Below are 22,679 nucleotides of genomic sequence, written 5' to 3'. Positions count from 1 at the left end.
GCAGAGGGCTCCCATGCAGGGCGGACCACTGTCCTCAGGCTGCTCTGGTGGAATTTTTGAGGTCACTTATATATACTATCATATCATCTGCAAATAGTGATACTTTGACTTCTCACTTTCTAATTTGTATCCCCTTGATTTCCTTTAGTTGTTGAATTGCTCTGGCAAGAACTTCAAGTACTATATTGAATAGCTAGGGTGAAAGTGGGCAGCCTTGTCTACTCCCTGATTTAGTGGGATTACGTCAAGTATCTCTCCATTTAGTTTGATGATCGCTACTGGTTTGCTATAGATTGCTTTTATTATATTATGTTTAGGTATGGACCTTGAATTCCTGATCTTTCCTTGATTTTTATCATGAAGGGGTGTTGAATTTGTGAAATGCTTTCTCAGCATCTAATGAGATGATCATGTGGTTTTTGTCTTTGAGTTTGTTTATATAGTGGATTACATTGATGGATTTTGGTATAGTAAAACATCCCTGCATCCCTGGGATGAAGCCCTCTTGGTCATGATGGATGATCATTTTGATGTGTTCTTGGATTCACTGTGCAAGGAATTTATTGAGTATTTTTGCATCGATATTCATAAGGGAATTTGGTTTGAAGTTCTCTTTCTTTGTTGGATCTTTGTGTGGTTTAGGTATCAGAGTAGTTGGATCTTCATAGAATGATTTGGGTAGACTACCTTCTGTTTCTATTTTGTGGAGTATTTTGATAAGAGGTGGAATTATATCTTCTTTGAAGGTCTGCTAGAACTCTGCACTAAACCCGTCTGGTCCTGGGCTTTTTTTGGTTGGGAGACTATTGATGACTACTTCGATTTTTTAGGGGAAATGGGACTGTTTAGATCATTAATCTGATCCTGATTTAACTTTGGTACCTGGTATCTGTCTAGGAAGTTATCCATTTCATTCTTGTTTTCTAGTTTTGTTGAGTATAGCCTTTTGTATTATGATCTGATGATGTTTTGGATTTTCTCAGGTTCTGTTGTTATGTCTCCTTTTTCATTATTGATTTTGTTAATTAGGACACTGTCCCTGTGCCCTCTTGTTAGTATGGCTAAGGGTTTATCTATCTTGTTGATTTTCTCAAAGAACCATTTCCTGGTTTGGTTGATTCTTTGAATAGTTCTTTTTGTTTCCACTTGGTTGATTTTAGCCCTGAGTTTGATTATTTCCTGCTGTCTACTGTTCATGGGTGAATTTGCTTCCATTAGTTCTAGAGCTTCTAGGTTTGCTGTCAGGTTGCTAGTGTAAGCTCTCTCTAATTTCTTTTTGGAGGCACTCAGGGCTATGAGTTTTCCTCTTAGGATTGCCTTCATTGTGCCCCATAGGTTTGGGCATGTTGTGGCTTCATTTTCATTAAACTGTAAAAAGTCTTTAATTTCTTTCTTTATTTCATCCTTGACCAAAGAATCATTGAATAGAGTGTTCAGTTTCCACGTGAAAGTTGGCTTTTGCTCATTTATGTTGTTATTAAAGATCAGCCTTAGTCCATGGTGATCAGATAAAATGCATGGGATGATTTCAATATATTTGTAACTGTGGAGGCCTGTTCTGTGACCAATTATATGGTCAATTTTGAAAGATGTATCATGTGGCACTGAGAAGGTATATCCTTTTATTTTAGGATAAAATGTTCTGTAGATATCTATTAAATCCATTTTTTTCATAACTTCTGTTGGTGTCCATGTGTCTCTGTTTAGTTTCTGTTTCCAGGATCTATCAATTGGTGACAGTAGGGTATTGAAGACTCCCAATATTATCGTGGGAGGTGCAATGTGTGCTTTGAGGTTTACTAAAGTTTCTTTAATGAATGTGGCTGCCCTTGTATTTGGAGCATAGATATTCAGAATTGGTAATTCATCTTAGTAGATTTTACCTTTGATGTGTATGAAGTGCCCCTCCTTGTCTTTTTTGATAACTTTAGGTTGGAAGTCGATTTTATTCAATATTATAATGGCTACTCCAGCTTATTTCTTCAGATAATTTGCTTGGAAAAGTGTTTTTCAGCCTATCACTCTGAGGTAGTCTGTTTCCTTTTCCCTGAGGTGGTTTTCCTGTAAGCAACAAAATTTTGGGTCCTGTTTGCTTAGCAAGTCTGTTAGTCTACATATTTTTATTGGGAAATTGAGTCCATTGATGTTAAGAGAAATTAAAGAAAAGTAACTGTTGCTTCCTATTTTTGTTGTTAAAGTTGGGATTCTGTTCTTAAGGCTGTATTCTTTTAGGTTTGTTGAAGGATTACTTTCTTGCTTTTTCTACAGAGTAGTTTCTGTCCTTGTATTTGTGTATTCATTTTATTATCCTTTGGAGGGCTAGATTCATGGAAAGATATTGTGTGAATTTGGTTTTATTATGGAATACTTTGGTGTCTCCATCTATGGTTATTGAGAGTTTTGCTGGGTATAGTAGCCTGGGCTGGCATTGTGTTATCTTAGGGTCTCCTAAGATCTGTGCAGGATCTTCTGGCTTTCATGGTCTCTGATGAGAAGTCTGCTGTAATTCTAATAGGCCTGCCTTTATATGTTACTTGACCTTTTTCCCTTTCTGCTTTTAATAATTGATCTTTATTTAGTGCAGTTGTTGTTCTGATTACTATGTGTCAAGAGGAATTTCTTTTCTTATCCAGTCTATATGGCATTCTGTAGGCTTCTTGTATGTTCATGGGCATCTCTTTCTTTAGGTTTGGTAAGTTTTCTTCTATAATTTTGTTGAAGATATTTGCTGGCCCTTTAAGTTGAAAGTCTTCATTCTCATCTACTCCTATTATATGTAGGTTTGTTCTTCTCATTTTGTCCTGGATTTCCTGGATATTTTGAGTTAGGACCTTTGTGCATTTTGCATTTTCTTTAATTGTTGTGCCCATGTTCTATTTGGAATCTTCTGCACCTGAGATTCTCTCTTCCATCTCTTGTATTCTGTTACTGATGATTGCATCTATGGTTCCTGATTTCTTTCCTAGGGTTTCTATCCCCAGAGTTGTCTCACTTTGGGTTTTCTCTATTATTTCTACTTCCCTTTTTAGATCTTGGATGGTTTTGTTCAATTCCATCACCTGTTTGGTTGTGTTTTCCTGTAATTCTTTAAGCACTTCTACCTCTTTAGCAATGTTCTCATGTATTTCTTTAAGTGAGTTATTAAAGTCCTTCTTGATGTCCTCTACCAGCATTATGAGATATGATTTTAAATCCGAGTCTTGCTTTTCAGGTGGTTTGGGGTATCCAGGACTGACTGAGGTGGGAGTACTGGGTTCTGATGATGGTGAGTGGTCTTTGTTTCTGTTATTGAGATTCTTACATTTGCTTTTTACCATCTGGTAATCTCTGGAGTTAGTTGTTATAGTTGTCTCTGGTTTGAGGTTGTTCCTCCTGTGATTTTGTTAGCCTCTGCCAGCAGAACTGGGAGTCTGGCTCTCTCCTGAGTCTCAGTGGTCAGAGTACTCTATGCAGCCAGGCTCTTCTCTTGCAGGGAAGGTGCACTGATATCTGGTGTTCAGACCTGCCTTCTGGCTAAAGATGAAGGCCCAAAACTGTGTCTGTCTCAGAAGATGTGTTGTCTCTGCAGTCTGCATGCTCATCTTCACAGACTGGTCTCCGAGGGATACAGGACACAAGATGACTCTCTCACCTGCTCTGGAGGTCAGAGCCCTCCAGGGCAGATACCTCTCCTCTTGTGGGAAAGGTCACTGGATGTCTGGAGCCTGAAACAGGGTCTGTCTCAGAAGCTGTGTAGCTTCTGCATGTCCCACAAGCTGTGTTGCTTCTGTAGTCCACACTCTCACTTGTGCAGACTAGTCTCTGAGGGACTCAAAATGGCTCCCTCACCTGCTCTGGCAGAGCCCTCCCAGGCATATACCTCTCCTCTGGTGGGGAAGATGACCGGATGTCTGTAGCCCAAAACAGGTTCTGTCCCAGAAGCTGTCACTTCTGCCTGTCCCCAAATCTGTGTCTCTTCTGCAGTCTGCTTGCTCACCCTTGCAGTCTGAAAGCTGACCTGTGCAGACTGGTCTCTGAGGGACCTGGGACCAAGATGGCTCCCTCACCTGCTCTGGAAGAGTCATTCCAGGTGAACACCTCTCCTCTGACAGGGAAAATGCCCAGATATCTGGAGCCCGAAACAGGGTCTGTCTTAGAAGTTGTGCTGCTTCTGCCTCTCCCATAAGCTGTGTTGCTTCTGTATTCCGCACTCTCACCTGCACAGACTTGATAGATCCCTTTCTGTGACCTCTCCATAGTCTCAGTAATAGTGTCAGGCATTGGGGCCTCCCCTTGAGGTGGATCCCACTTTGGGTCTGTCACTGGATCTTCTTTTCCCCAGGCTTCTCTTCATTTCCATCCCTATAATTCTTTCAGGAAGGAACAATTATGGGTTAGGGTTGTGACTGTGGAATGGCCTCCCTCTCCTTCATTTGATGCCCTGCTGGAGGTGGGCTTTATATGTTCCCTCCCCCTACTATCGGGCATTTCATCTAAGGTCTTTCCCTTTGAGTGTTTCTCACCTTCCATGTCTCTAGTACATTCTGGAGGGCCCCACCAATCTATTTCCTAAGTTTATCTGTTTTCATTCTTTCTACTGGCCCTCATGCTTCAGTCCTTTCCCCTTACCAGACACCAGATTAGGTTCCCCTCTCCCCCCAACTACCCCACTTTTCCTCCCAGGTGCCTTCTCCCTTCCTTCCCACTTGTGATTGCTTTCTCCTGCCTCCCAAGTGGGATTGAGGCATCCTCACTGGGGCACTTCAGCTTGTTGAACTTTTGGAGTCCTGTGGACTATATCTTGGGTATTCTGTGCTTTTTATTTTTTGTGGGGTGGTGGTGGCTAATATCCACTTATTAGTGAGTACATACCATGAATTTCCTCTTGGATCCGAAGTTACCTCACTTGGGAGGATATTTTCTAGTTCCATCTGTTTGCCTGCAAAACTCAGCATGTCCTCACTCTTAATATTCCATTGTGTAAATGAACCACATTATCTGAATCATTTTTTTCTGGCATGGGACATCTCTGTTAGTTCCAGCTTCTGGCTATCACAAATAAAGCCACTAGGAGCATAGTGGAACACATGGTCCTGTGGCATGGTGGGGCATCTTTTGGGCTATAGCTGGGTCTTCAGGTAGATCTATTTCCAATTTTCTGAGGAACCTCCAGATAGATTTCCAAGAAACCTTACTAAAGCTCAAAACACCTATTGACCCCACTCAGTAATAGGGGGAGACTTCAACACCCCACTCTAACAGGACATTGAGACAGAAACTAAACAGAGACAGTGAAACTAAGAGAGTTTATGAGCCAATTGGATTTAACAGATATCAGCAGAACATTTCACACTAAAACAAAAGAATATACCTTGTTCTTAGCAACTCATGGTCCCTTCCCCAAAATCGACCATACAATCTGTCACAAAACAGTCAACAGATACAGAAGATGGAAATAATACTATGCAGCTTATCAGATCACCATGGGCTAAGAAGGGTGGTCTTCAAGAACAGCAGAAACTACAGAAAGCCAGCATACATGTGGAAATTGAACAACTCTTTACTAAATGACAACTTGGTCAGGGAAGAAATAAAGAAAGAAATGAAAGACTTCCTGGAATTTAATGGAAATGTTGACACATGATACCCTAACTTAAGGGACATAATGAAAGCAGTGCTAAGAGGAAACTTCATAGCACTATGTTCCCTGGTAAAGAAACTGGAGAGATCTTACACTAACAACTTAACAGCACACCTTAGAGCTCTAGACCTAAAAGAAGCAAACTCACTCAAAGAGGTGTAGAAGGCAAGAAGTAGTCAAACACAGGGCTGAAATAAACCAAATAGATACAAAGAAAACAACACAGAGAATCAACAAAACTGGTTCTTTGAGAGAATCAATAAGATAGATAAGCCCCTATTAAATCTAACTAAAGGAAGGAATGGCAGTATCCAAATTAACAACGTCTGAAATGAAAAGGGAGACATAACAACAGACGAGGAAATTTTAAAAAAAATGTCAGATCCTATTATAAAAGTCTATACTCAACAAAACTGGAAAATCTAGATGAAAGGGATGATTTTCTAGACAGATACCACATACCAAAGTTAAATCAAGAGCAGGTAAACTATCTCAACAGGTTCATATTGCTCAAGGAAATAGAAGTCACAAAAAAAAAAAAAAAAAAAAAAAAAAAAGCCCAGGGCCAGATGGACTTATTGCAGAAAGAGCCTTGATATTGCTTTTCATTTGCTATTTCTTGTTTGCTTTTCTGTACTGTTGAGTAATCTATTGTTCCATTGTGATTTTGTTTTGTTTTATTTTCACTGTATCTTTTCTTTTAAAGTTCCTATGCAGATATTCTTTATGTTGTGTATTTTTGGGATGGTTTCCATTCTTGGAGTTTTGACTCTTTTATCTGTTTGAAGCATGCTCAAAATGTTCCTTGGCACAATTTTATTAGGAATATATATATATATATATATATATATATATATATATATATATATATATATATATATATATAATTTAGCTTAAGATTTTACCATCCCTTTTTTTAGTATTTTCTTTCATGTGTAGGGGACATGAGACATTTCTTCAACAGTTTATATACTCCAAATTTTAGTTAGATCTTCTGTTTTGCCTGACTTCTACTCAGATTGTTTTATCAAAGTAAGAGTGTTGCAGTAAATAGTATCTGGGGGTTTCTAATTTACCTTTGGTTCTCAAGTAAAAGACTAAAAATAACCTTTAAAGGAGATTGGTGAAATACCAAACCAGTATGCTGTTTTGTCTATGTCTCTGTTGATAATCTTGAGATAGCTTTTCTCATATTCCACATGAACCACTCCTACTCCAACTGATCAATGCCCATGGTACATTCTTCCTTTCTCCTACTCTCTCCTAGTGGTCTCCCCTCAAACCTCAAACCTGGGAACCAAAGCCCTGCCTTCTTCTCTTCTGTCCAGCTACAGGCTGCAGGCATCTTTATTCAACCAATAGTCTTAAATGAAAGAACTAGGTTTGCACAACAAAGCATAGTACATAGAGAATTCACTTGTCTTGGGGCAGATAGGTCTTGGCATACAGAATTTAGCATTATAGTACATAGCAATAGACTAAAGCTCAACATAAGGGAGGTGTCAGAGTATTATTGCCAAGAAGGTGAAAATTACAGGCATAATCCTCACATAGCCTTGTGGACAGTGGGCTCTTCATTATAACTGGGAAGGAGGGGGAGTTCAGATCTCCAGTTATCACCCACTGTCTATAGTCTGTCCAAAAGAAACCTGACAAAACTTCAAATTAAACATGTTTTAGTTTGAAATACAAGATACAAAAGCATACCTTTCAAATCAGGAGAAAACTAACATATTTGGCAATGCATTCACAAAAATTAAAGTATAGATTGTTTCTTGAATCCTAGGCAGGAATTTTATTATGAAGCACAAAATAATCATTTTTACTATATACATATATGACACTCTCAAAAGTAAAACTTTGTTGACATTGTAACAGTTATCTTTTTATTGTTGTTAGCAAAATACATATAAGAACAACTAAGGGATATTTACTTTGGCTCACTATTTTAGAGTTCAGCCTATGGTTCACATGTATATCAAGATTATGTGACCCGTCCAGCAGGTCCAGTTATTCGAGGGTCTCGAGGGGACCTTCTCCTAATAACCAAATGGGGGGGGTGGGTAGAGAGAGACGAGGGCCTTGTGTGAATAACGACACAGAAACCATTCTGGAATGCATCAAGGCCCCAAATGTATTGAGAAAGGCCCAAGGCTTAAATGCACAAGCAAAAGGGGAAGTACAGATACTTAGTGGGAGGGGTGGGGCAATACAAGCAAAAGGAGAAGTACTTATGGGAGGGGGGCAATAGAAATTCTTTCTTTTGGCAGCTACACAGGGAAGCAGGAACTTGCTATCAGGGTGTGGTCAGGGTGTGGCAATGACTTAGGGCTGGAACATCCTGTGGTTGTTCTCGGAATTGATGTGTCGGTGGCCCGCTTTTGACCCTCTTTTCTTCTCGGGGGAGAGGCCCAATTTAGAGATCAGGACAATAGTGTTGTCTTAATAGCTTCCAACAATTATGTATGTCAAGATTATGGTAGGAACACATAGCAGACAGTCTTCCTTTTAACAGTCATGAAGCACTGAGAAAAGAATACATAAAGCATATAGTCCCAAGAATTCACTGGCCTTTCAGTAGCTCAAACCTACTTCCTAGATTTTCCAGAGCTAAATATTTCCACAAGCTTTGTTCTAATCTTTTAAAACACAAATCTGTGGGAGACTTTCACATTCAAATAATTTCATTTTCAAAATATAACAATATTGTCATTGTTAAAAAAAAGGTTGATAATAATAATAGATCTCCAAAATAAATGAAAACTCTTATTTGGAAATTATGGAAAAGATAAAACATACAATTGATTCATCGAGGTCTTCAGTACCCCATGTGACCAATGGACAGAACAATTAAACATAAGATTAATAAAATTATGGAAAAACCTAGTCAGTGTGATTAACCAGCCAGATATTCAAATATACTTATAGCCTGCCACCCAATTACATTTACTATGCATTCATTTTAAAAATAATTTAGGTCATTCATAAAATCAGCCTCAATAAATTTAAAATAAATAAAATCACAAAAACATGTTCATAAACATAGGCTAGATGACTAAATAAATATGGAGAGATTGAAATTAAAAAAATTAGAAAGTAAACAAAATATTTCCAAGGTTCATTTAAATAATATGAACAGGGTAATACACATGTAATTACCTAAGCTAATTATAGAATTTATATACTTTTATAAAAGATGTAAATTTCTATAAATGTATAAACCAATGAGTGGGCCTCAAGGATAATTACCCAAGCATATCTAATGCAAGCTATGAAGACAAGATTCTTTATGAAGATGCATATTTAGAGACCTGTAAACACCTAGTAAATCATTGTTACCAATCTTTCATAAAGTTTTCCACAAAATAAGAAAAGGACCTCACTCTGTCTTATTATTTGAAAGCATACTAATATAGAAACAAAAACATTGGGGTGAAAGGGAGCCTGCAGACTTCATTCCTGAGCACAAATCAAGCAACTCTAGGGAAAATGCTAGCATGCCACATCCAGTGACAAAACAATACTATCAAGAACCATTGTTACTTGTGATATATCTTATAAATGTATAAGAATATTCATTAAAGCTGGGCAGTGGTGGCACACGCCTTTAATCCCAGCAGATTTCTGAGTTCGAGGCCAGTCTGGTCTACAAAGTGTGTTCCAAGACAGCCAGGACTATACTGAGAAACCCTGTCTTGAAAAAAAAAAAAAAGAAAAGAAAAGAATATTCATTAAAATTAGTGTAAAACAGTAGATTAATTTGCTAGAACATAGAAATATACAATTATTTCATTATCTGAAAAAATATGGCCTTCTCTATTAGATTCTCCACTTCTTTTTTCCCAAGGAATATCATTTCAATAGTTGTCTGCATATTTGAGTCCTCTAGCACTTCATAAATGCAATCTACACATACACTATTAAACCTTTTCCATGGTTATGCATTATATGGTTTTATTAACCCATTTTCAGTGGGTAGTAGTCTAATTAATGGTAGATTGTAAATTGCAGAATTAAGCAATTCATGAATTTTAAATTGAGTACTCTTTGAGTTGTATGATGAAACGGTGAGTCTGTGTGTTCATGTAGTGTCTTTCATCATTTATATAGAGAATACTCATACTACATATATTCTACCAATTCATTGGCTGTTTCTGAAATATTTTGAAAGGAACAATACATTTAAAGACTCTATTGTTATTATTAATTATTATTATAGAACATAAATATATACATTATAAATACACTTGAACTATATACACATATGAATATATAGTTTAAAAATAGAAAGTGTTTTATATTTGCAAGTTTTGCAGGGAGAAATTAGAAACAAAAATTATACATGTGTGTCTCTTGGTGCTACACCAAAACTTATTGAAAGCACATTTTATATACAAATCACTTTTCTTAAACCATAGTGTAGTTTTTAATTCTTTTTGTTCTAGAGCTTTCTAGTTGTGCCCCTAAGTTGCTATGATAGGAATCCTCTAATTGTTTTATGTAGGAATTTAGTTCTATGAATTTCCTCTTAGGACACTTTGTGTCCCATAATTTTGTATATGTTATGGATTCATTTCCATTAAAATCTGCAAAGTCTTTAATTTTGTTTTTATTTCTGTTATGAACTAATTTTCATTAAGTAACAAATTGTGCAATGTCCATGGGATTACAAGGTTTCTGTTTGTTTTGATATCTAGTTTTAATTTGTGATGGTCTGATAGGATGCAAGTAGTTATTTCACTTTTTTGTATCTGTTGAGATTTACTTTGTACCTGAGTATATCTTCAGTTTTGGAGAAAGTTTCATTAGGTGCTTAGAAGAAGGTTTATTTGTTTGTGATTGGGTGAAATGTTCTGTAAATATCTGTTAGTTTCATTTAGTTTATGTCATCTGTTATCTCCAATATTTCTCTGTTTAGTTTTGTCTGGATTACTTGTTAGTTGTTCCAAGTAGGATATTGAAGTACCCAACTATTTGTGTGTAAGGGTCTTTGTATTTTAAGTGTTAGTAGTGTCTCTTTTACAAATGTTTATGCTACTGTTGTTGAGGCATGAATGTTGAAGCTGAGACAGCACATGCTTTCAATTCTAGCACTTAGAAGCCAGAGGCTCACAGATCTTAGTGTAAACCCAGCCTAGTATGCAGAGTTAGTAACAGCATAGCCAAGTATACACAAAGAAACTGTGTCTTGAAACACAAAACATCATCAACAACAACAACAACAACAGCAAACATCAAATGTTATCTTGGTGGATTTATTTTCTTCTTATGAGTATGTAATATACTTCTTTATATCTTTTTATTAGTTTTATTTAAAACCTGTTTTATTAGATATTTAAAAAGCTATACTTGCTTCCTCCTTAGGTCTGTTTGATTGGAATATCTATTTCTAGTCTTTGACCCTGATGTAGTGTTTATCCTTGATGTTGAAGTATGTTTCTTAGATTTAGCAGAAGGATAGATACTGTTTTTGCTGCCATTCTATTAGTCTGTATTTTTTGTTGAGAAATTGAGAATGTTGATGTTGAGAAATATTAATGACCACTGGTGTTTTCTCCCTATTATTTTCTTCTTCTTGTTGTTTTTTGTGATGTTGATCATGGTGATGATGGTGGTGTGTGTATGTGTTTCTATTCTTTTGGTTTTGCTGGTGTGAGAGTATTTATTTCCTGTGTTTTCATGGTTGTAATTAATCTTCTTAAGTTGGGATTTTTGTCTAGAACTTTCTGTACATCTGGATTTATATAAATATATTGTTTAAGTTTATCATTATCATAGAATATCTTTTTTCCCCTTCTGGTGATTCAAAATTTTGCTGGGTATAGTTATCAGAGATGACATGTGTGGCATCTTAGAGTCTGCAATGCATCTGTAGAGGCCATTTAAAGTCTCCAAGAAAACTCATGTATGCCTTTATATGCTCCTAGGTCTTTTTCCTTTGTAGCTTTTAATATTATTATTTTTTGTTCTATATGTTTAGTGTTTATTATCTAGCAATGTGATGCTTTTCTCTTTTGCCCAATATATTTGGTGTTTTATCTGTTTCTGAACCTTTATGAGCCTTTTTAGGCATCTTCTTTAGTTCAGAAAATTTTCTATGATTTTATTGAAAATATTTTCTAAGTCCTTAAACTGGGTTTCTTTTCCCTACTCTATTCCTATTATTCTTAGGATTGGTGTTTTTATTGTCTTCAAAGTATCCTAATTGTTTTATATTGGGGTTGTTTTTTAGATTATATATATATATATATATATATATATATATATATATATCCTTATGTATTCATTTTTCAAGAGTTCTCCCTTCCATTTTTGTATACTGTTGGTTGGCAATTGCCTTTGCAGTTCCAGTTCAAATTCCTAAATTTTTCATTGCAAGAGTTCACTCAGTATGTTTTCTTTATTGTTTCTATTTTCCTTTTCAGGTCTTAAACAGTTTTATTTGTTTCCTTCATCTGCTTGTATTTTCTTGGTTTTCTTTATGTGATTTATTAATTTTCTCTATAACGTTCTCTATCAACATTTAGTTGGTTTTAATGTCTTCTTCTTGTGTTTCAACTATGTTGAAATATTCAGGGCCTGCTGTGGTAGGATAGTTGGGCTATAGTAGAGACTTACTGACTGGCTTATTTGATTTTATTCTACTGCTGGCATCTTAAACATCTGGGTTTGGAATGATTATACTTTTAGGCATTGGTTTCTGAGTGTTTTGGTTGTGTGGGTGTTTTCTTCTTTGGTTTTTGTTTTCCCTTTGGATTTTAGTGCGTATGATAGCCATGTGTTGCTTGTTTTATTGGCCTACACAGCTGGTATGTGATTCAAAATTTTGCACTGAATGTATGTTGTTGTTGGAGGCCAAGATGTAGTGGGGAATGGGATGTTAGGAAGAGATGGTCTGTGGGATTAGACAGGAGTTATGGATCTATAGGAGATTTGGAGAGAGGGCAAGGATGCTTAAGATGGTGTTCTGTTGTAGTGCTTGGTGAAAGAATGAGTGATTTGCTCTAGGAGAAAACATGCACATGCACACACCCATGCACAACACACACACACACACACACACACACACACACGGGGAGAGAGAGAGAGAGAGAGAGAGAGAGAGAGAGAGAGAGAGAGAGAGAGAGAGAGAGAATGAATGAGAGAGAGCTCTGTGTACAGTTTGAGGTTGAGCAAAAGGTGTGCTTGGGTTGAGAAATAGGATATAGTGATAAGCTAGGAAAGGGATAAAAATAATCTGTGGGATCCTTAGGAGATGTGGGTGGAGAAAAAGCAAGTCTTTAGATGGTGATCTGTTGAAGGACTAGTAAAGAGACCTAGTGATTGCATCTGGGGAAAGAGTGTGTGGCAACTATTCGTGATTCAGTTTATTGGTTGATTTCCCTACTGTCATTACAAAAGAGAAGACTGTTCAACATGGGCTTGTCTATCTTGTCTCTAGTTTCTTTACACTTTCCTAATAATCTTTTCTTCCAATTTCTGTACAAAAACCCTTTCTCATACTGAGAAGATAAATAATGTTCAAGTTGTTAAACAAAATGGCCAATTCAAAGCACCACTACCCAAGACAGTCCCATTTAGCCAGAGATACTCTCCCTTATTGTTCTGTTCATTCTTATTTCTATGAGTTGCTGAATCCCATGGATGAGAATATGATCTTTCTTCTATATACTATATATGCCTTGTTTTCACCTATAAAAAATTTCATCCATCACTTATAAGCTGATAGACACAAACTTTTTAAATCTACATTTACTTTATGACTTGCTCCTTTTATATCAAATGCAACCTCAAATTTAATGCACTAGACAAAGAGTTTTACCTTAGTGTTGGAATAGTTCTTCTTACAATGTCATAGTATCTGGCAGCTTCTCTCACACATTCGACTTTACTTTCAAAGCTGGCACCTTTTCTTAGTGAATAACTTTTCAGATTCTCTCCTCTTCCAGTGCCACAGATATCTCTATCAATGGTACACCCAGGTGACCATTTAATGAGTGTGTCAGATCTTGCTTCAGAAGCCTCTTATGTTATTAACCATAAAAATGTAATCTTCTACTCATAAATCCATAAAGTATATGCTCAATGTCTCAAATTCCCTTAGAATGGTTCTACCTCATGGTCTACAGGACTATACTCCTCCTGCCTAGAGTACATTACAATAGACATAATTTTGGTTCACCTAGATATTCTTCCCAGTTATACCTATAAGGCATTGTGGATTTGTTGACCTGGAAACTCTTAAATGAATTCTCCCAATCCCTGTGTTTATGAAGTATCATCAGTCCATCCTCATCTATCTTGCTTTCTGATACATGTTTAACAAAAATAGAGATCATGATATATATTCATTTAATGACCAAATAATTAAATGTTTAAATTAGATTTTATTTTGTAAGATTCATGGAGGAAGAAAAAAGAAGACAAACTTTGTTGCAAGTCAATAGCATATAAAGCTCATATAAGTATGGAAACGAAAGTCTCAGAAACATGAGGACTGGGTAGAGAGAGGAAAATATCTTCTGGAAATTTATACAGTTGTGATCAAGGACACCATGGAAATAACTGTGGCTGTAAGATCTTCTCATGGATGCAGAACACTAGGAAGGTGGTGGTGAATTATTGCCAAACATGAATTCATCAGTCTCCTGCAATCTCTTCTCATTATCTGTTCATTCTTATAATCCAGAACAAAGCTCAGTGTGATAAAGATATACAAACTAATTGAAGTCTTAATCAGCATCAAATTATTGTAAAATACTGAACAAGGAGGGTAAAATAATTAGAAACATTAATCTTACATAAGATGCTTAAATATTTAGATGTTTGGAAAGCCTAAAAAACAAATATTATCTTCAATGTAATAGAAATATTTTGAGAACTATTGCTTTAATATTTGTTTTCAATGACAGTCAAAATTATTGTTCTTCTAAAGGAAAACAGAACATATACACAGAGAGAAACACAAAAATACACAGATACACAGAAATATTAGTGGGATGGAAGGAGAGAACTTGGTAGGGATTTATCAGAGGAAAGAAAAGGGAAGAATAAATCATATGATTGTAATTTATTTAATTATTAGAACAAAATACATTTTAGATAATTATGACAAAATAAAAAATCTTCCTTAGTGGAATACTTTTAGAAACTACAATAATGAAGTGAAAAAATTTAACACTTTCAGAAATGTCACTAAAATAAACTAACTGGGGACTGTAAAATGGGGAGAAAGACAACTGTTGAGACACTAATTGAATGCTATTATGTTATTCTTGCAAAACCGAAGAGAAACCACTAACATCTGTCAATTTTCTTAAGCAGCATTTTGACATAGTATAATCTCTTCTAATAGTCTGGATTGTATAAATTGCAAACATCAGGAATAGTATATAAAACAGTTGTAGTTCATCATATACCACAAACATATAACTAAACAGAAAATATGTCATTAACCTCTGTTGTTTACATGTGGGTTATCCTCATTGCAATAATAATCTGCATATCATCTTCATTAAGCATGTAAATCTATTAATCAACCTTCAGTCTTCTTGGCATTATAATGTGTCTATCATACCATTGTATTTTCATGCATTCCATTTCCTTGATTCCAAATGTTTGTTACACATAAATATGACCACTTGTTGACAATTTTGTGAAGAAATTATTTTTCCCCTGATCTATTTTTCTTTTCCTTTCAGGAGTTGGAATTTTCAAATTTATTTGCTGTTCTTCACTGTATTCATTCATTTTTTGCTGCCAAAGTAGCTTGTTTGGACCCTCTGTTTTTAGGTAATCAGGCTTCCACTTCTGCTGCTGTCAGCTCTGCTTCTACAAGCAAGGCAAAGCACATGGCTTGACATGCTGAGCTCTGCCTGACAGCCTTCAGGGTCACTCACTCCCTACTTTCACCCTGAAGAGTCCATGCTGTCACCAAGTCAACCATGGAGTCAGACTGCAATTCCAGCAGCAGAAAGGTCAGGAGGCATCTGTAAATGACCCTGGGATGGCAGAACAACCTATTTTTTCTCCACTGATCTCTATCAGGATACAGCTGTCATCATGTTTGGTGACAAGGATTGATTGGTGTAAAGTATGTAAATAATATAAAAATTGTAAGCTACCTATAAATAAAAATACCAATTAAATGGCCATTTCTCTATTTTAGATGATTTTGTATGACAAATAGATATTGGGCCAGATCATGAATCAATGCCCTATCATTGTATTATGAGTGTAAAGAAGTTAAAAAATAAAAGCAAGGCAAGTAGCATGCAAATCAAACAAACAACAAAACAAAATGAAAGCAAATGACCTCAAAGACAGAAGCACCTTAACTTACTCATGTGAGTGACTTCCTATAATCTCATCAAACAGTTCAATATGAGCACTACAGCTGTGTTTATCTTACTGTAAAATATTCTGCAGAATTAATAAAGACAATTACATTGGCCTGTGACAACACCCTAGTAAATTAACTATTTCTTCTTTGGTGAATGTTACTAACATGTTTTATATTAGAAAATGGTATTAATCATGAATGTCAAAAACACTCTTCATTTAAATACATTTCTTCTTTTTTGCCTAATGAGATTAATGAACAAACTAAACTTTAATAAATTTAAATGTCCCAAAGCTCTTGCAGAAAAAAATATCAATAAATTCTGTGTAAGAAACATGTCTTTGTTATACTTTTCTATTTAGTCATGAACTAAAGAGTTCCTGAAAGTTAGCTACAGACATTATGAGAGCTGGTGATATTTTCATTTGAGTTTATTTTTGTGTAAATTAAGTGAGATTTGAAAACCAGCATCAAAATTCATGTTATAAAATGCAATGGAAAGTAATTGACTATGTCAAATGATGTAGGCTGCTGCAGGTAGCTTGTTTCAGCATTAGGAAGGTAAAAAGTCAGAAATGTGCATTGTGGGGTGGGCACCCAAAGCCAGGAACTAGAGACCTTTCATCATACAAAACAAGAAGCATTCTTCATTCTTTACTAAAGCTCTGTTGGTGTCTGCTTTTAAACAACTAGCTACTTCTTGAAAAGTGAACAAATAAAGTCCACTTTTATTGGTATGCATTTCAATTGAACACTGTTGGATTCCCCCTTAAAATGACCAAATTTCTAATAAGTAGGTCAGTATCCCTTCTTTAAATAGAAGACAGTCCCACATTAGACTCAAGAGGAAAGCTAAATTATTTTTTAAAGAAACACCCATCCATAAGCATAAAGTCATCAACTAGCAAACTATTTTCATAATAATTAAAAATATTAATTCATTTTGCAGTGGATTACGTGAAATCTCACAATGAGATCTGAAAATGTTATTTTGGATCTAAGATGCTTTGTCAACATAACATGAAAATATGATAATAAAGGTTTATATATTCTACTTTTACAAGAAATTTCAATGTATACCCACAATAATCATTTTGGGATTACTGCTTACTAGAGCAACCAAACACAAGAGCTATGACAATTTTGAATTTTACTGAATTCTGAGTTCTGCCTTTCTAACATCGAGGAGAAAGATTAAAGAGAGAACCTCTATCATCTCTTCTGAAAGCTCGGCTACTACACTTGCTGCTGCCCCATAGTGGGCAACAACTGGAATTTAAAACTATGCAGAGGTCTTCTGTAATCATTCAAAACTTTATAGAGCAGGAGAGATGGCTTAGTGGATAAAAATGTTTACTTCTCTTTCAAGGACCTGGATTTGATTGTAGCACCCACAAAGTGACTTACAATCATCTGAAACTACAATTTTTAGAGAATTTAATGCCTGCTTCAGAACTCAGTAGCACCAGATACACATGTGGTGCATATACATACACGCAGGTGAAATGTCACCTGAAAAAAAAAATCTAAAACTAGATTTTACAAAGCTCAATTGAAAATTCAAACCTGAGCTAAGTCTTTTTGCTGTTATTGTTATATCAACTATTCTATCAGTGCACATGTTGGGAAAACAGCTGAAGTGTGATATTAGATCTTGAGTATAGAGCTTATATCCTATGTGTGTCTACAGACACATAAATATATGTACAGATACAAGTATAAAATGTTAAGCTTAATTATCCTGAAAGAAAGTGTTTCACATATGGGACACATAGCTATATATGTATTCAGCTATAAGGTGTTGGTTGAATTAAAACCTACTAGAACAACCTTGGTTTTGTTACATTTTATAATCTTGGTAAAAATATCACCATACTGAAATTGCTATTTAACATGATTAGTAGGATAGGCACCAATTATGAAAGTACTGTTCTGGTTCTCATCCATTTAACAGTTAGTGTTTAAAGCTTTCTTTATAGTGTGATTAACCACTGTCAGTCTCTATGACTTTAGCTACTTAAATGAAAAAAAATGTAGAAATTCATGAAAACACAGATTTCAACTTCTCAGTAAATTAGGTTCAGATATATATATATTTTTAACAATCTCAAGTTTGAGCATTAAACATACATGAGAATGCTTAATGATGTGTTAACCCTTCCAGTGCCTTTTTAGATGTGCATGCACATACATGTGTGTGTGTGTGCATGTGTAGATCATTAAAGGGCTTCTTACAGTGTATACACTGCAAGCTTACAGGAAATGTAGTTACATGAGTTAGACAGAGAAGTTTTAAACAACTAAGATAAGAATGTCTTTTCTGTGATAAAAAAAAAAAAAATCACCTGAAATGTAGTGTATCTAAGTAGGAGGACTTGAATTTGTTATAGTTTAACTTCAAAATTACCTTAGTAATTTAAATATAACAAATACCCAAGGCTTTCCTATCTAATTTAATTTTATATAGCTGAATGTGCTAGTAATCTCACATTTTAGTCATGGGCTGACTTGTCATTTTAAAGCCTTTGCTCATAAAACTGTCATTCAGCAAGAAGAAAAGAAAATGATGTCAAGTCAATATTGGCCAGCAGAGAAGGCACTTCCATATAGGCAGTGTGGTTGTGCTCTGAACATACTCGCTAATGAATCCACATGTCCCTCATTTACAGTGACAAAGATTGTTTATAGTATAGTCTATGCTGAATGCTGGTCTTAAGTGAAGCTTAACTTCTCCCTGATGAAACCTAAATCTGAACAATCACTTCATTTTATTGTTTTAAACCAGCAGTGTGAAGAAGCTTTATCAGTGCAAGCACACACTTGTGCTTAACTTTGTAAGGTAAGTGTCTGTGTTCCAGCTTAAAATTTTGTTTCTGTTGGTATTGATGTGCTTATAAGCTAAAGGAACATCTTCATCTATATCTTTAAACTTGCTGTTTGTGTTTTGTTCTGACTCCTTAATATTTTAAATCATGTCACTTTACATTATAGCTTACCTTTAAAGATAAATAAAATATTATAAATATTATATATTTTATACATATTACAATGCAATGAGAAAATAAAATGTAAATATATTTATTTCCTATTTAAATGTTTTGGTGGATGTTTGTAAAATGTAAATTCAGATCTGTGATAACTGGCCACTTGTCTTTGCGTTCATTAATGTACTATTACTAAAAAGAAAATATCTTTTTTAATGAACCATATTAGAAAATAAAAATGGAAGCTTTTCTATGTTCAATTTTGCATTTGTTTGTCAGGCTTTGATCTGTAAGATTAATACACATTTAAACTACACTCCTAATAGAAAGAACTTCAAGGTAAAAGTGAAAATCTGACCTTTCTACACAGAGTACAAACCATTTCGAACATAATCTGCTCTGGTTCATTAATATTCATGAATATTTGATGTCTGACCTCTGAAAGTCTGGGAAGACCTAAGAAAGGTACTATTTGCCAAATTAGTTAAACAACCTAGGAGTTGCAACTTTTGAAAGCATTACCATTTTGATATCTATATAATGGTCCATTAGGGATGGGATCTATATTGGGAAGCTAGGGCAAAGGCAACATTATCTTGTCACTAATAATTGATGAGTAATTATTGTAGTATCATGTGCCATCCCCAAGCCACAGTTTTTCTTCATGCGGTATCAGTGTCATAAGAGCATGATCACAGGAATCACTTTAGAACAGTTGTGATATTCATAATGTCCTTGTTACTAAATGAACTTTTATAACTTGTCCAGCTTGTTTTTCAGTTTAAAAAGAGAATGAAAATTAAACCTCCTCTGAAATAAAATACTAACAATCCATCATGTATAACTCCAATAGTTTAAGTAAATACTGAGGCAGAAAATATACAGTAACTCTTAATACCACTAAAATAAGCAGTATTAATATTAATAATAATAATATAAGCAGTAATAATATTAATGAAGTATTTTAAGCTTATCTACAAGTACATGCATCGAAGTGTTTTTACAAAAACAATTATGTTGGTTAGACCAGAGCAATGCTGGTATACCATTAATAATGTCATTGGTTCTACCCCTAGTACAGCAAATAATAATTATAATTAATATAACAATAAAATACTTCATGACTTATAAATTCAATAAATAGTTATTCAAAGAAAATATGTAAACCAAATTAACACAATATAGAGATATTTTCTTTTATAGAAAGATTTATTTGTTTATTTAATGTACATGTGTGCTCTATTTCTTCTGCAGGGGAGAAGAGCATATCAGATGACATTATAGATGATTGTGAGCCACCATTTGGTTGCTGGGAATTGAACTCAAGTACTCTGAAAGATCAGCCAATACTCTTAACCACTGAGTCATCTCTCCAGCTCCCAACTGTTTTCTTTTAAAAGTAGTTTATTCTTTAATAGGGCAGGATCAGGTGTGGAAGGAGATGGGGGAGATATATAGAGGATCAGGAATTGAAGAGAGGTGTGTAGCAATGGGGAATGGAGAAGTGGGGATAGCCAAAAGAAAGTCCCAGATGCCAGGAAAGCAAGAGATTCTCAGGACCCAATGGGAATAACATTAGCTTAAATGCCTAGCAAAGGGAAGAGAGAACCTGTAGGGACCATATCAAGAGGTTAGGCATGGCTCCTGGTTGAGGGATGCTTCTCACAATTTTTTTAATTAAATTATTTTTATACTCCATATTCCATTCCCGTACTCCCCATTCACCCTCTCCCTGCTCCACATCTCACACCTCCTCCCCACTCACCCTGTCTCTATGTGGATATCCCTACCTCCCACCCCACCTGATCTCTAAACTCCCTGGGGCCTCCAAGTCTCCTGTGAGTTAGGTGTATCATCTCTGAATGAAAAAAGACCCAAAAGGCTTCTACTATACCTGTGTTGGAGGTCTCACATCAGCTGGTGTATGCTGTCTGTTTAGTGGTTGAGTGTTTGAGAGATCACGGGGGTTCAGATTAACTGAGACTGCTGTTCCTCCTACAGGGTTGCCTTTCTCCTCAGCTTCTTTCACCCTTCCATAATTCAACAAGAGGGGTCAGCTGCTTCTGTCCAATGGTTGGGTGCAAATATCTGCATCTGACTCTTTCAGCTGCTTGTTGAGAACAACTGGGGCAATCACAATCCCTGACTGCTCAAGCTTTACTAGAGAGCAATAGTGATAAAAACTTCATGGTATTGGTACAGAGACAGACACGCTGATCAATGGAATAGAATTGAAGACCCAGAAATAAAACCACACGCATATGGTCACTTGATCTTTGACAAATACACCAAAAACATACAATGGAAAAAAAAAAAGAAAGAATCTTCAATAAATGGTGCTGATCTAACTGGCTGTCTGTATGTAGAAGAATGAAAATAGACCCATATTTGTCATCTTGTACAAAGATAAAATCCAAGTGGATCAAGGATCTCAACATAAAACCAGATACACAGAATCTAATAGAAGAGAAAGTGAGAAAGAGCCTTGAGCTCATTGGCACAGGGTGAAATTTCCTAAACAGAACTCCAATGACTAAGATCAAGAATTGATAAATGGGAACTCATGAAACTGGAAAGCTTCTATAAGGCAAAGGGCATAGTCAATAAGACAAATTGACAATCTACAGATTGGGAAAATATCTTCACTAACCCCACAGCTGATAGAGGGCTAATATCCAAAGTATACAAAGAACTCAAGTTATTCACACACAAAAAAAATGGGGTATGGAACTAAACGGAGAATTCACAACTGAAAAAATATTGAATGGCTAAGAAGCACCTAAAGAAATGTTCAAAGTCCTTATTTATCAGAGAAATGTAAATCAAAACGACCATGAGATTCCACCTTAAACCAATCAGAATGGCTACGTTCCAAACCTCAGGCAACAACACATGTTGGAGTGGATGTTGAGAAAGATAAAACACTCCTCCATTGCTGATGGGATTGCAAACCGGTACAACCACTCTGGAAATCAATCTGGAGGTGCCTCCGAAAATTGGAAATAGGTCTACCTGAAGACCCAGCTATACCTCTCTTGAGAATATACTGAAAAGATGCCTCACCATGTCACAGTGGCATGTGTTCCACTGTGCTCATAGTGGCCTTATTTGTGATATCCAGAAGCTGGAAACTACCTAAATGTCCCATCACAGAAGAATGGATACAGAAAATGTGGTTCATATACACAATGGAATACTACTCAGTTATTAAGAATGAGGACATGCTGAGTTTTGCAGAAAAAAATGGATGGAACTAGAAATTATCATCCAGAGTGTGGGAACTCAGACCCAAAAGGACATGCAAGGTATGTACTTAGTAATAAGTGGCTATTAGTCCCCCCCCAAAAAAAAAAGTACAGTTCACAGAACTCATAAAGGCCAACAAGCTGAAATGCCCAAAGTGAGGATATCTCAGTCACACTTGGAAGAGAGAAGAAAGCAATCAGAAGTGGGGAGGGAGGGAGGTACCTGGAAGAGAAAATTAATGGGGAGAAGAGTGAGGGTGGGAGAGGAATCTGATCTGGTATTGGGTGAGGGAAAAGGACTGAAGCCCTGAGTCCAGAATAAAGAAAGGAAACAGGCACCCTCAGAAAATAGGAGGTTGGGGGAACTGCCCAGAATGCACCAGAGACCTTGGACATAAGAGAATCTTGGGAATCGAAGGGAGGAACCTTAGTTGAAGTGCTCGACAGTAGGGAGAGGGAACTTATAGAACCCCCTTCAGCAGGAAGAC

At 35.9% G+C, this 22,679-nt stretch overlaps 1 protein-coding gene across 16 annotated transcripts in view; it reads left to right on the top strand.

Moving 5' to 3' along the window:
• Sntg1 (syntrophin gamma 1) overlaps positions 1-18,950 on the top strand; it is an 878,005-nt gene extending 859,055 nt beyond the window's left edge. For 14 of the 16 annotated variants that reach the window (XM_085835546.1, XM_085835535.1, XM_029469832.2 and 11 more), the window contains one exon: positions 15,322-18,950. In XM_085835546.1, the coding sequence (XP_085691672.1) occupies positions 15,322-15,480 (159 nt within the window). In that variant the 3' untranslated portion in view covers positions 15,481-18,950. Of the gene's footprint in view, positions 1-3,211; positions 3,267-15,321 lie in introns of those variants that run through there. The other 2 variants (XM_085835526.1, XM_085835530.1) reach the window with 2 other exon arrangements.
• The last annotated feature ends 3,729 nt before the right edge of the window (positions 18,951-22,679 follow it).

This window comes from Mus caroli, unplaced genomic scaffold (assembly GCF_978045245.1).
Source record: "Mus caroli unplaced genomic scaffold, Mus_caroli_1 scaffold_1, whole genome shotgun sequence".
Lineage (NCBI taxonomy): Eukaryota > Metazoa > Chordata > Mammalia > Rodentia > Muridae > Mus > Mus caroli.
This window is presented reverse-complemented; position numbering and strand designations above follow the sequence as displayed.